This window comes from Passer domesticus, chromosome 2, assembly GCF_036417665.1.
Source record: "Passer domesticus isolate bPasDom1 chromosome 2, bPasDom1.hap1, whole genome shotgun sequence".
Classification (NCBI taxonomy): domain Eukaryota; kingdom Metazoa; phylum Chordata; class Aves; order Passeriformes; family Passeridae; genus Passer; species Passer domesticus.
In genome coordinates, this window is record NC_087475.1 from 106,277,247 (window position 1) to 106,289,696 (window position 12,450).

Sequence of the window (12,450 nt, forward strand, 5' to 3'; positions counted from 1 at the left end):
AGGTGGGAGCAAGGAGGGGCAAAAGACCATCCCTACGTGGCTCAGTCTTCCACTATGAAGAGAGATGAGCAGGTGAACATTTGAAGGTGGTCATGGTGACTGTGAACGAGAGGATATAAGGATCTCTCTCTTGCCAAGTGTAACTTTGTGTACTTGCAACCCCCATCTGGTATGTTCAGTTTATTAAAGGTAGGTGAGCACACAGAACATAAAGCCTATGATTGAGAAAGCAAACAGAAACTTAGGAATTAGAAGACAAGAGCAGGTCAGCATTCCTGAAGAATCACAGTTGACTGTGTTGAAACCTGGTGCATTCCCAGTACTTGAAAAAGATTTCAGGTGCCTCAGCACAGGTTATTAGAAACCTAATCCCTTTTAAAAACAAACTGTGTGGAAACCATCTTTCCACTGTTTACATTTCAGACAGCCATGTCAAGAGATTGTGCAACTTTTGGACCACCCTTCCCATTAACGGAAACGGCAAAATATTTATTCTCATTTAAGCTGATTAAATGAATGGAAAAATTACACTGAATGTTTCCATAAGGTTGAACTAAAATCTAGGTATTTCAGTGTTGCTGATCCTCATGTTGATCTTCTTGGGCTCTAACCTGTAGTGGAAGAACACAGAAAATTAATATGAATGGAAGGAAGAAAAAACAAGAAGAAATCCCTGTTCCACCTTTGTACAGTCGTTGAACCAAACCTAATAATTATGTCCAGATTCTCTGCAAGTGCAAGTGTTGTGTGAGCGCTGTGATTGCTACAGACTGGCTTCAGATTTGGCCTTTTGCTGTTGGAAGGGAACAACAACATGAGATGGAGTTCTTACACAGGCTTCAGGTAGATTAGAGGTTTGGTTTTATTGCACAAATTGAATGGTACAAAACTCACAACCACACATTCAGGATGGACAGTCTGCTAAGGAATACTGAAGACTTTCATGGGCAGCTTCCTATGTGGTATTTAATTCTGAGTACGTTAAGAGAACCTTTTTGATATGATTTAAATATTGATGTGAAATAACTAAGGAAGTTAATGAGATAGGACTAAGTTTGGTCAGGTGATGCTTGATCATGATTTTTGCTTGTTGGTCTCTGCTAGGAGGTGTGGCAAATTTGTGATCAAGTTTAATATTGCAGGGAGGTTTCCAGGTCTCAGTAGGGAGAATCACTGGCTCTGGTGATAGCCACCTGGGAGAGGTGACAGAAACTTAGAAATTTCTCAGGGTGCCTCTGTAGCGAATTGACTTTTTCTGTTCTGGATGGCTGAACAAGACTATTTAACCAGTAAGAGGATTTAACCTAGCAGTGTTGGTGTTCCATGTCTTGTGAGACTAAACCAACCAATCCAGAGTTCCTTGGTATGTCTGAGATGGATATGGTTTTGGATATGGACATGAGTCCAGGAGACTCTGAGGGGAGGAATGTTCAAAGAGGCATTGGGTACAGTTGTTTGGGAAGCATGGGACAGCTGCAGCCAGCTTCAGTAGGAATTGTCAATCAATTCACTAAAGACACTGTCAGAAGAGAAGGGAGGTTTGGCTGTGGTGACAGCAGCTCTGATTAGGATTACACATGTGAGAGGAGAATACTGTGTAATTAATTTCTGTCCCTTTGTGCTTGTCATGGAAGATGGCCCTGATCAGAACTTCTCTTGGGACTGGGGGTGTCTCACTAAAATGTGAACTGAGTATTTCTCTTAGGTTTAAACATGGAGTGAGAAGTTTGTCTAAACTTCCTTCATTATGAGCTCCAGGTTGTAAATCTCTAAGGATTAAACCTGGCATTAAACCAGTTGTTTTTCTAGACTATAATTGTGTGTTACTTTGGGGGTAGAATTCCACACTGGAAAAGGTAAGAAGATATTTAAATAGGAAAAAAAAAAAAAAGCTATACTTGATGTATACTGGGCAGTCCTAGAGCAGATGCAGCAGTCAGAGGCACATGTCTGTGAACTTTTTGAGAACTGACTGATGTGGTCACTTTTTCTCCAGAGGAGAGGAAATGAGATACAGCTGGAATTCCTTTGCTGATTGGTTGAATAACATGGCAGGCTTACAGATGTTTAGGTTGAAAGAAAAAGATGATGTCAATGTTGCACATATGAAGCAAACAGGGACTGCTCAGCTGAGGAGAGACATCGATAGGGTTCCCTGTTTATGAACTGTCACCATCAATTGTGCTGTAGAGTGCCTGAGCTCAGGGGGACGAGGTGAACACCAGCCTAATGTTAAACACATTGACTGCTGGTTTGTGAGAAATTCCCAGTAAGCCTTTCTTGTCAGGGAAGACTTAACCATTCTAAGACACTCTTAGAAAGCATCCAAAGGAGAGCTACAAAGATGGTGCAGGGCCTTGAGGGGAAGTGTGAGAAGTGGCTGAGGTCACTTGGTCTGTTCAGCCTGGAAGAGACTGACGGGAGACCTCACTGCAGTCTCCAACATCCTCACGAGGGGAAGAGGAAGGGCAGACACTGAGCTCCCTGCTGACCAGTGACAGGACCCAAGGCCTGAGGTTGGGTCAGGGAACAGTTAGGATATCAGGAAAAGGTTCTTCCCCCAGAGGGTGGCTGAGCACTGGAACAGGCTCCCCAGGGAAGTGGTCACAGCCCCAAGCCTGACAGAATTCAAGACGTGTTTGGACAATGCTCTCAGACACATGGTGTGATTCTCAGGATGTCCTGTGCAGAGTTGGGCCTGATCTTTGTGAGTCCCTTCCAACTCAGATATTCTGTGATTCTTCATGTAGACTGAATCTGTAAGGCTACAGAAATGTGCTGTATGAAACTGTGTGTGCAGAGGGCTGTGTGTATTTGAACTTGTCACATTGAGGCTGCCCTATCTGTAGGACTCCTGTCCCTTATTACACTTGCTCTCAGTTGTCAATGGGACACTAGTAAGACTTGGTTTTAGAAAGTGAAAAGTGTTAAAGAGAGACTGATTTATTAGGGTTTAACTGTAATAAATCCAGCTGCCAGGTTGTTCAAGGACTTGTTTAATGTGGAGACAGTAAGTGAAGATTTGGGACAGGACTGAGGAGGCTTTGCTGTGAGTGCCTCTGATGAGCTGAGCAGTTGTAATAACCTGCAGTCCTCTTGCAGTGAGTGCTTTGGTTAAAGCCATCCAGTGTTTCCCTCCTCTTGTCACAGTAACCAGGTCAGTGTGCTAGGTGCATTATTTGCATGAACTTTGTTCAGGATGCAGCTGATAAAGTGAAGAGTAGGTAAAACAAGTGTACTCTAATTTACAGCTGGTGTCACTGCATGCAGTACTTACACTAACTTCAAAGCTTTCGTGGGAGTGTGATCCGTAACCGTGGCTTGGGGCTTGGAGGAAGTTCCTGGACTGCTGCTGCCATCCCTCCCTGGGGGTATCCCTCTGGGCGGCACCTGTAAATGTCACTGGATAGCACAGGTGGAATACCATGTTAAGAATCTAACCATTTTGGTACATTTATTTAAGTAAAATAACCTGTCGAGGTAGGAATGAATTCTGAAAGTAAGGTTGTGAAACATGAATCTGGACTAGTGCCCTCAACTCAAAGATTAAAGGAACAGCTAAAATATGGGGGAAGGGCACATGTTTTGGAGGCTGGTCTGCAACTGTGTCTGAAGACTGGGTGACTGGGAACACAACAGCAGCTGGTTTTGCTGCTATGCAACTGGTTCTGTCTAGCTCGGTTCTGCAATTATAGGCATGAAAGGTTCCTTTGGGTCAAGGCAAGTATATCTGGGGAGTTTCAACATCACATCCAGAGCATATTAAGCCCCAGAGGAATTGCTGTTACTCTGGTCAGGGTCAGAGTATCCTGAACTTCTCCTTTCTTTGGTAAGGGTGGTCCGTACTCTGAATGAAGTTTCTGGCATGTTTGGCTGTAGCTTGCCTTGCTATTTCTTTTATAGGTTTCCAGAGGACCCCTTCTTCCAGACTTCTAAGTGTAAATTTGATTAAAAGTCAAACAGAACTTCACCTGGAGCACAAGGGAAATAGGAAATAATAGCTACTGACTTGGCTCTTTTACTGTACTGCTGTCATCAGTTAAACAAAGCCCACTGAACCCATACAGGCTCATTTCTGGCAGCATTCATGCGCTTCTGTGCTTGCATCTTTGCTGCTTCAGGGATTGTCCCATTTGTCTCTTTAGTATCTGGATGATACATCATTTTGTTGCTCATGAGGTTGTACCACCAGATGCTACCACAGATTCAAAATAAAGTATTTTCATGAGAGGTGGTGGGAAAGAGTATCTGTTATTTTCATTTAGATTTTAAAAGCAACGTTTTTCTGAGTTACCATTCTTCTTTTCCCCACTTTTCAAACAAAGTTATTCTGACGTGAACTGCATTTGGCATCTTAAATTGTTCATTTGTTGTGCTTTTGAAAACACCAATTTGTGTATTTCTGAAAAGGAGAGTAAAGCTTGCTACTGCAACAGTCTGCACTGGAAACACTGCTTGAGGCTCCCAACAGGAAGGTGATCCCCAGGGTCGATGCTCTAAGGTGTGTGAGAGAAATAAGACAACAAAGGATATTTGCTTTCACAGGCAGGAGAAGAGTTTCAGTTTCTGTTATTATTTCAATATCATGGGAAACTTCTTCAAGGCCACCAGTGTCTTTCCCTTCAAATAGCATGGCAAAAATCTCTATCTCCAGTTCAACCTGCAAGCCTGCTGCCACCTAGGAGAGACAGAGAATGACTCACAGGTAAGGTGCAAGTTTCATACATGGTCCCCTCCAGCAGCCCTCGGAGCTGGTGGATGATGCCCACTAATGTCAGTGTTAGAGGCATTTGGACAGTGTCTTTAATACTATGCTTTAACTTTTGGCTAGCCCTGAAGTGGTCAGGCAGTTGAACTAGAGGGCCATTGTATGTCCCTTCCAAATTAAATAAAATACTTTATTCTGTTTTTAAAAAGAACATAAAGGTAGGGAGGTACAAAAGGGGCAGATGTGAGGAAAAAAGAAAAGAACAGAAATTATTCCAGCCATCTAGATGGATTTCTGTAAGGCCTTTGACACAGTCCTCCACACCATCCTTCTCTCTCAATCGGGGCCTTCAAAGATTCCTTCCAACCCACACTATGCTATGATTTCAAGTAGTGTGTTGTGGCTAAGGCTCTGGAGCAGGAGGTTTGACTTGCATTCTGGCACTACCTCTGCACAAGTCATTGCTTCTTGATTCCATGCATTGGCAAGATATTTCTAGGTATTATGTGGATGCTGTGGGGACAGCGGCCAGCACTATTCAGAGATAGCACGAAGGTAAAAAGAGAGACTGAACAAAAGCAGAAAGCATGAAAGCTTCCTACATAGTGAGATAGTGTGCTATGGTGCTTTGCTAGATAAAAATCTTAAGGTGGAGAACAGCTGGAAGCAGGAGAAGAAAGGATTGAGGCAATAGTTTACTAGGTTTAAATCCTGAAGGTGTCAGGACAGGAAGTTAAGTCTAGGCATAAGACAGAGCAGATATAACAAACACCCTAAGCAGAAGGGAAAACTCAGGTATCTGAGTGGCAAAGTAATCCTGTTTGCTTTGAAAAAGCTCTCTATAACTTCACTGCTTGACCTGATGCTTTCCACTGAACTGAACATTTTTACCCCTCTGCATTCTGGCACAGGCTGAGACTCAAGTGCATGGAGTGCTTAGCTGAAGGTGGCAGAGGGATGGTGGAAAACAGCATCACTTCAAATAACTTTAAACAAAACTCTGTACCCTGGCAGCTCTATTCCCAGACAGCTGCTGTCCCAGAAAGGTGCTCTAGCTAGCCTAGAGCTTGCTAGAGTCTTCTAGCTGAGTCTAGAAAAAAAACCAAAAGCTCTCCTGTGTAACCTACAGGTTGTGGTGTGTACATCACTCTCAGTCCTGTGCGTGGAGGTGGCTGCTTCACCCGAAACCTGTCAGAAAGAGAAGAGAGTCAGTTTGCCAGAAACTGTTTCAGGCAGGAGAAATCTCATCTAGGCTGCCTGCTCTTCCTCTGCTTCTTTAAATGACAGCAGAATTTCTTAGCTCATCCTTTCCATCATAATGTACAAGTTGGACTACAGCAATTCCTGGGCTTCTTGCCAAGGCTCAGGTTTCTAACAAAAAACCCCCAAAGGAGCAGATGAATGGGCCAAAGTAAGCTTTCAAAGAGCTTGTTAATACTGCCTGGTCCTTATAACAGAATGTGAAACAGCAGCATTTTAAATCTGCACATTCAAAGGTAAATGAAGTACAAACAGCTTCTTGGCAAACACCTGTGTGTTGCAGACCCAAAAGTCCGTAACAATCTTTATTTAATGTCCTTTGCAGAAAGCATGATACTGGTATGAATTTTGTGCAAATAATCTTAAATTAAAGGTACCAACTAAAGCAGAAGTCTTGCTTCCTCATTTCTTACTGATTGTTTCACATCTGAGATTCAGTTCTTTTGTGAATGCAACTTCCTACTGTTCAGATTTTTAAAGATCATTAGATCAAATATGACCTTTACTTTTGCATTGCTCTGGAACTGATCCTGTGGATTTCATTCCCCTCTGAAGAACAGTTTGCCAGCGTGCCCTTGCACTAGAAGCTGTTAAAGGAAAGGCAGTAGAAGAGGCATTCCTAGGATATGGCTCCATCTTATGGAAAGCTCTGGCAGACATATGACGTGGCTGTCAGAACTCCTGTGCTTTCTCTAAGTGGTGGGTCCAGAGAAACTGTACTCAATTTTTGTCAGGATCCATTTGGAGAGATAAAAAACAGGGTACTAAGAATTCAAACTTGTGGATGTGACAGCCAGGTAAGAGAGCGAGAAAACGGAATTCATTTTCTCACAGTGGACTTATGACACTTTCCAGGGAGTTGCAGAGAAATGATGATAAGTTGTTAGCATAAACAACGTGCAGGTGGTGTTTTCCTACTCTGTTTTTCTGTTCTTCTCAAGGACTGTTTGTGAGAGAGATGTTTTTGTTAATTAGCCAATCAAGCAGAATGTGTCAAACCTACCTATAAAAGAGAATTTTCATATTAAAAGGGTGTTCTGCAAAAGAGCCTTCCGGTGAATTTGTGTCATTTCTTGCTCAACAGTGACACAAACTAACCTTGAGAAGTTCACACCAACATTCTTCATGATTACAGTGGTTGTATAAGTGCAGCCTTCCTCTAGCACTCCAAATGTCACCCTGGGTGGGATGAGATGGAAGTTGGTAAGATCCTGTCTTGTTGCAACAGAAGATGTGCTGACCTTTCCTGAGGCAGGATCTTCCATCTTTGCAAACAAAATAGAGGAGACAAAGTTGGTGGCCATTAAGGCAGGTAGAGAATTACTTAACCTATATTTGACCTCTGTCCACTCACCCTGAAGAATTACAAAAAGTAATCCTGATTTAAGTAAAAACTGCAGCAGCACTTTGAATACTGTCTGGAAATTTATACTGGTTTGAGTTTTCAGATGCATGAAGCCACTGAGGTGTCTCAGGAAAAATGGGGAAGAGCTCTGCTCTTTTGGAAACAGAGCTTTCATGTAGGTGCCTGATGCGGAATGAGTATTTCCTATCAGTAGAGAGGAAAGGTATTTCTAGAGTTGCCAGTAAACATAAATAAATTTTGACAGCCATGTTACAGTAAATAGATTCAAAATACCTTCCAATATTACTCCAGCGTGAAGATTTTATGGAAAAGAGATTACTCAGATAATATGAATATTGACAAGAAAGCTATTTTTTACCTTTTTATTTGGTATAGTGTTCGGTTTTTTCCCCTGAAAGTATGATGGTAATACCACTTTCTCTTTTCTTCTCTGTCCTGTAACATCTACCATCCGACTTGGAACTTTATGTTGAAAGGCTGTCTCTTCTGCTCTTGCAGCCTTGTTTAGGTCTGGAAGGGAAAGATTTCTAAAAGCATGAAAAAGTAATGGATGGATTGAAATTTGTATTGCAAATATTGTGTCAGAAGTTGTAAAAAGATACCAAGTTGCTCCAACTACATTCTGGAAGGCAGATGTACCTTTTTTGCTTCTGGAACCATCATCTTGTTTGGAACAATCCTGTAGTAGAAGGCCACGTGAAAATGATGAATCATTTGTGGTATCAAGAAATTCGGCTTCTAAAGGGAAAATAATGGAATATTGAGTCAAGTGTTTTTTATGATCACCATCATTTTCATAAACATGTGAAAAACAACAGTCAGTCTTTGGCACTTTAATTTACACAATCTTGGAAAGCTGCTACATAACCATGAGAGGCTGGGAAAATTCTGCATGCAATGTTTTGCTCTACTGGGCCACAGGGATCTGAAAAATGCCTATTGTGTGATTAGTAATTTCTTGTCCTCTGGCTAACTGAACTATAAGCCATAGAGGACTAAAAGACAATCCAGCAGAGGTCTTATGGTGACTGAAAATGAGGAAATATGGGAATTAGTGGGGGTCTGATAAAGCCCCACAGAGGACTATTTTCCTGATATGAATCTTTGCTGTGTATGACTTTTAATCTCACTGTATGATTTCAGTAACTTGTCAGGGCTGCTTTTTAAACAGAACTGAAGTATTCCTCTCAGATCTGAAAAGCTGAAGCCTAAGATAATGATTGCTTCTTTCCCTGCTTCCTGTCATGGAGTCACTGCTTTCCTCCTGTGTCCTCCAGTCTGTCTTTAGCCTGCATGTTTCCTATTCCACATTGCTTTTGCACCAGTTCCCTCTTACCACTGAGTTTCAGAAATAAATCTCCAATATTTTTCCTACAGCCATACTAGTTATTTTCAAAACTTGGCCTCCTTGGTTCTTGCTCATCCACCCCTAACTATTATTTATTCCATTCAAGATTTTCTTGAGCACTTTCCATCTATCCAGTTCTCATTCATAGCACAATTCTTCAGCTTAGCATCCAAAACTGATTGTTCTTCCACATTGAATGATGTCTGCAAGGGCTTCGTCCTCCTGAAGAAGATACAAAACTGATGCCAGACACTCGATTACCTCTACTGGGTTCTTTTAGCAACCACAGAGGCCAAGTCCCACTTCTTCCTTTTTGAAGTGGAGGAAGTTCCTTAGACATTGTCTCCAAATCAGGAAACTGGAGAAAAGGAAGAAAGAGGCCTTAGGTTTTGCAACTAAACACCTAGGAAAACCAGTCAGCAGACACCCTCCTCCCCTTGCAAAAAAAGAAAGGAAAACATTTTAAAAAAAGGAACACAAAGAAAACAAATAAGCAGAACCAAAGTGGTGACTATAAAAGACATATAAATAGTTACATCAGATGACAACCTAAATTTCTGAGTAGGTTTTATGCACTTACAGCATTTACCAGCAGAAAAGCCCCCAAGATCACCTCTAAATTAGGAGTGTTAGTTTTACTTATTAACTTTCTAATAATGAGGGGTAAGTAAAAAAAAACCCAAAAAACTGAGGTTGAGCTTTGCTCTGAATCAGGCTCTCTCCAGAGTTTATGTAAGGAATTTTCTAGAGTTTGTACTCAGTGAACATATACTATCTCCAGGATATGTTTCCTTTACAAGGGTCTATAATTTCTAGTTAATTAATTAATTTCTAATTAATTAATTTCTATTAATTCTGCCATGGTTGTCTTTTGTAATGGTTTGTTGGGATAAACAGAGGCTGAGATATAAACCCAAAATTGTCTTTGGGAGCATGGGAGACACTAGCTGGCCTAACAGACTTCATCCAGTTTTTAGCTGCCTTACCTTTTCTTGGTAAAAGTCTCTGGCAAATTCAGATTCAAAATATGGATCAAAAACTCTGTTTTTCATTGCTTCAAATAAAGCCTTCCGTTCATCTAGTTCTTTCCTAGGGATGTTTTTCACGTTATTGGTAAGGAAAAGAAAGAAAAAATCATTATAACTGAGTTCATCCTATTTTTCAGTATTGTGTATCAAGAAATGGATTTGGTAAAGACAAGTGGCATTTTCTTCCCTGATTCATCACATGAAGTAATATTCTTGTAATTAGCAATTTTCTTGGAGGTGAATTAAGAATTGACTGGGCAGAATGCACACAGACAGCGAGTTGCCTGCTCTGCGGAGCTCCTCCTCAGAACATACTCCATTTCTTTAAACCTCATGGAATATGTCTGGGACTGCCACTGGTGTCTTTCCAACCTTCCAACAAATACTTCAAGCTAAGAATTGGTATTCCAGATGCATTGCTGAAATTTTGAACATAAAACTCATCTAATTTCTTTATCACAGAAAGACTTGCTGGCTCTGTGGATACAGAAGAATCTATTCAAACTTCTAAAGGTAAGACTGACCAGAGTAAAGATCAGTCATGTTTTCAGCTTGATATAGCCCAGTTTTACACTATTAGAATTTCACTGACTTGCAGGGTCTCATATTAGCTACTAAATGATCAGTCTTAATCATATTGAGAGTTTTAACACTGGTTTTAGAGCCAGAATTGCACATGATGTTCTTGGGTGCTGACTGCTCAGATTTATATATTTAAATAATTTTTAATAGGATCCAAAACAGTGTGAAATGCTGTATTAAAATGTAACTCTTAAATTCTAAAAGGTTTTTTTATCTCATGCAAATCAGAACATAATTAAGAAGCAATATGGAAAGTCTCACATGGAGTGCTGTATCCACTTTTGACCTGTCTGGTGCACAAAAAGGCCACAAAGACGATTAAGGTTTGGAAGACCTTTCATATGAGTACAGGCTGAGAGAGCTAGGACAATTTTGCCTAGAGAAGCTTTGATGCACCAACATGTGAGACCTGTCTGGTGTTCTATTTGAAAAAATCAGCTTTTATTTATGGAATACCTGAATCTTAACCTAAAGCAGCAGCATTTGAAAATATTAATATACAGTACTTTCTACACTAGTGGCAGAACCAGAAAACAAAACACAGGGCTTCTGACTTCAGCCTTGGTTTGCATAGTGTAAGTTAACAGTAATGCTGCTGGGTTTTGGAAAAAAAAAAGACAAAAGAAAGAGACTCAAACCATTTATTCAGCATTTCTGTTGAGCAGAAAATACCCCATTATTTGCAGGCAAGCCATTGCACCATCACCCAAGACCTGGTGAAATCAAGAACATTCTTTACAAAAGCAGATTAAGCTGGCTCATAAAGAACTTGACCCTACTAATATTATTACCTGTTCTGTTCCAGTTTGCTTTTCCACTTGGATGATACACCTTCTGGACTGAATCGCCCGGAAGACAAAAAGACAGAGTAGCAGGAATGAGAAAACTAGTAGTCTTCTATAAATACAAAAATATTTACATGATAACCCTGGAAAGAAAATGCTTTTTAGGACAGTATGTTATGTAAATACTTCAGATGGCTTCTAACTCAGACTTGTATGGTTTGCACAAAAGTGTTTGCTCATATCTGCATTTTTCTTAGATCATTCAATCCAAGAAACATCCAAAATCCTTCCCCAACAACATCTGAATTATCTTTCAGATATGGAAAGAGAGCCATAGAGGACAAAATAATCAGAGGACAAGACAGTAAAACACTGCCATATGTATCTTGGGATCTAGGTCCCAGTCCTTAAAGACAGCCAGTAAAGCATGGTGCCTTCCCTGTGAGCTTGGCTTCGCCCTTTGTGTAATTTACATTTGCAGCAGTCCTTGCTGCTCTGTCCTACCTGTGCTGCTGGCTCACTCTTTGTGCAGTGCTTGTCTTCTCTGTGTCATCCTGGGCAGGAGGAGCCAGTGCCTGCTCATACAGCTGGCTCACATGGTCTGCAAGGTGAAGGGCATTGCTGAATGGGTGTGCTCTGCTATGCAGTGCTAGGTGTTATGAAAAAATAATCAAAGGACATGTTTTTTAAATGCATCTTTCTGCCACTTTATGGAAACCCAACAGAGTCTTTGTTACTGTGAGGGAAAAGGCAGAAAGAACTTCAATCCAAAATCAAGATCAGAACATTAACAGATAAGAAATTGAATTCAGTATTGAAAGGACTAGAAGCAGACTAAGCTCACACTCCCACCCTGTATTTCCTGACATATCTTTACTTTCTTTCAAGATAAAAATACCTGTGAATAGGAAAAGTTGCTGACATTCAGCCACTCTCTAACTGGGGTGCTCTGAGGTCTCTATCCACAGCTGAAGAAAATAACGTGGGCTTTCAGGGACCCTTATTACATTTAGCTTGCTTAAGCTTGCTTATGCTTAATTGAGGCTGTGAAGCAGCCATAATCAACATTCTCATGGAAGGAACTGCTAGTTCAATATGTATAATGGAGAAATGCCAGCCTTTCCACATTTAATATTGTGACCAGTTCTGGGGCTTTAGTAAAGAGTTGCCCTGTCCTCTGACATATTTTATAAAGTGTGTTGTTTACTTTATACCTTGAAGCTAAATCATGGGTCCAAAGAAATTTCCTTGGATGAAAACAATTTTCTGTGGCAAAATTTAGGAGATGTGAGTATTTGAGAGATATGATCCTATTAGACTATGACAATATCTCTTAGTGTTCTGGGAATTACCTGAGTTCAAACTTCAAAATG

The 12,450-nt window shown here is 40.8% G+C and overlaps 1 protein-coding gene across 8 annotated transcripts in view; it reads right to left on the reverse strand.

Moving 5' to 3' along the window:
• Nucleotides 1-468: 468 nt before the first annotated feature.
• The window catches only part of SPAG17 (sperm associated antigen 17), an 89,269-nt gene continuing 77,287 nt past the window's right edge, over nucleotides 469-12,450 (reverse strand). For all 8 annotated transcript variants that reach the window (XM_064410344.1, XM_064410342.1, XM_064410345.1 and 5 more), the window contains 10 exons: nucleotides 11,582-11,678; nucleotides 11,084-11,131; nucleotides 9,669-9,771; nucleotides 8,944-9,040; nucleotides 7,974-8,072; nucleotides 7,693-7,844; nucleotides 7,067-7,233; nucleotides 5,836-5,896; nucleotides 3,278-4,678; nucleotides 469-611 (listed from right to left, as the gene is read on the reverse strand). In XM_064410344.1, coding sequence (XP_064266414.1) covers nucleotides 4,364-4,678; nucleotides 5,836-5,896; nucleotides 7,067-7,233; nucleotides 7,693-7,844; nucleotides 7,974-8,072; nucleotides 8,944-9,040; nucleotides 9,669-9,771; nucleotides 11,084-11,131; nucleotides 11,582-11,678 — 1,139 coding nt within the window. In that variant the 3' untranslated portion in view covers nucleotides 469-611; nucleotides 3,278-4,363. The remainder of the gene's footprint in view (nucleotides 612-3,277; nucleotides 4,679-5,835; nucleotides 5,897-7,066; nucleotides 7,234-7,692; nucleotides 7,845-7,973; nucleotides 8,073-8,943; nucleotides 9,041-9,668; nucleotides 9,772-11,083; nucleotides 11,132-11,581; nucleotides 11,679-12,450) is intronic.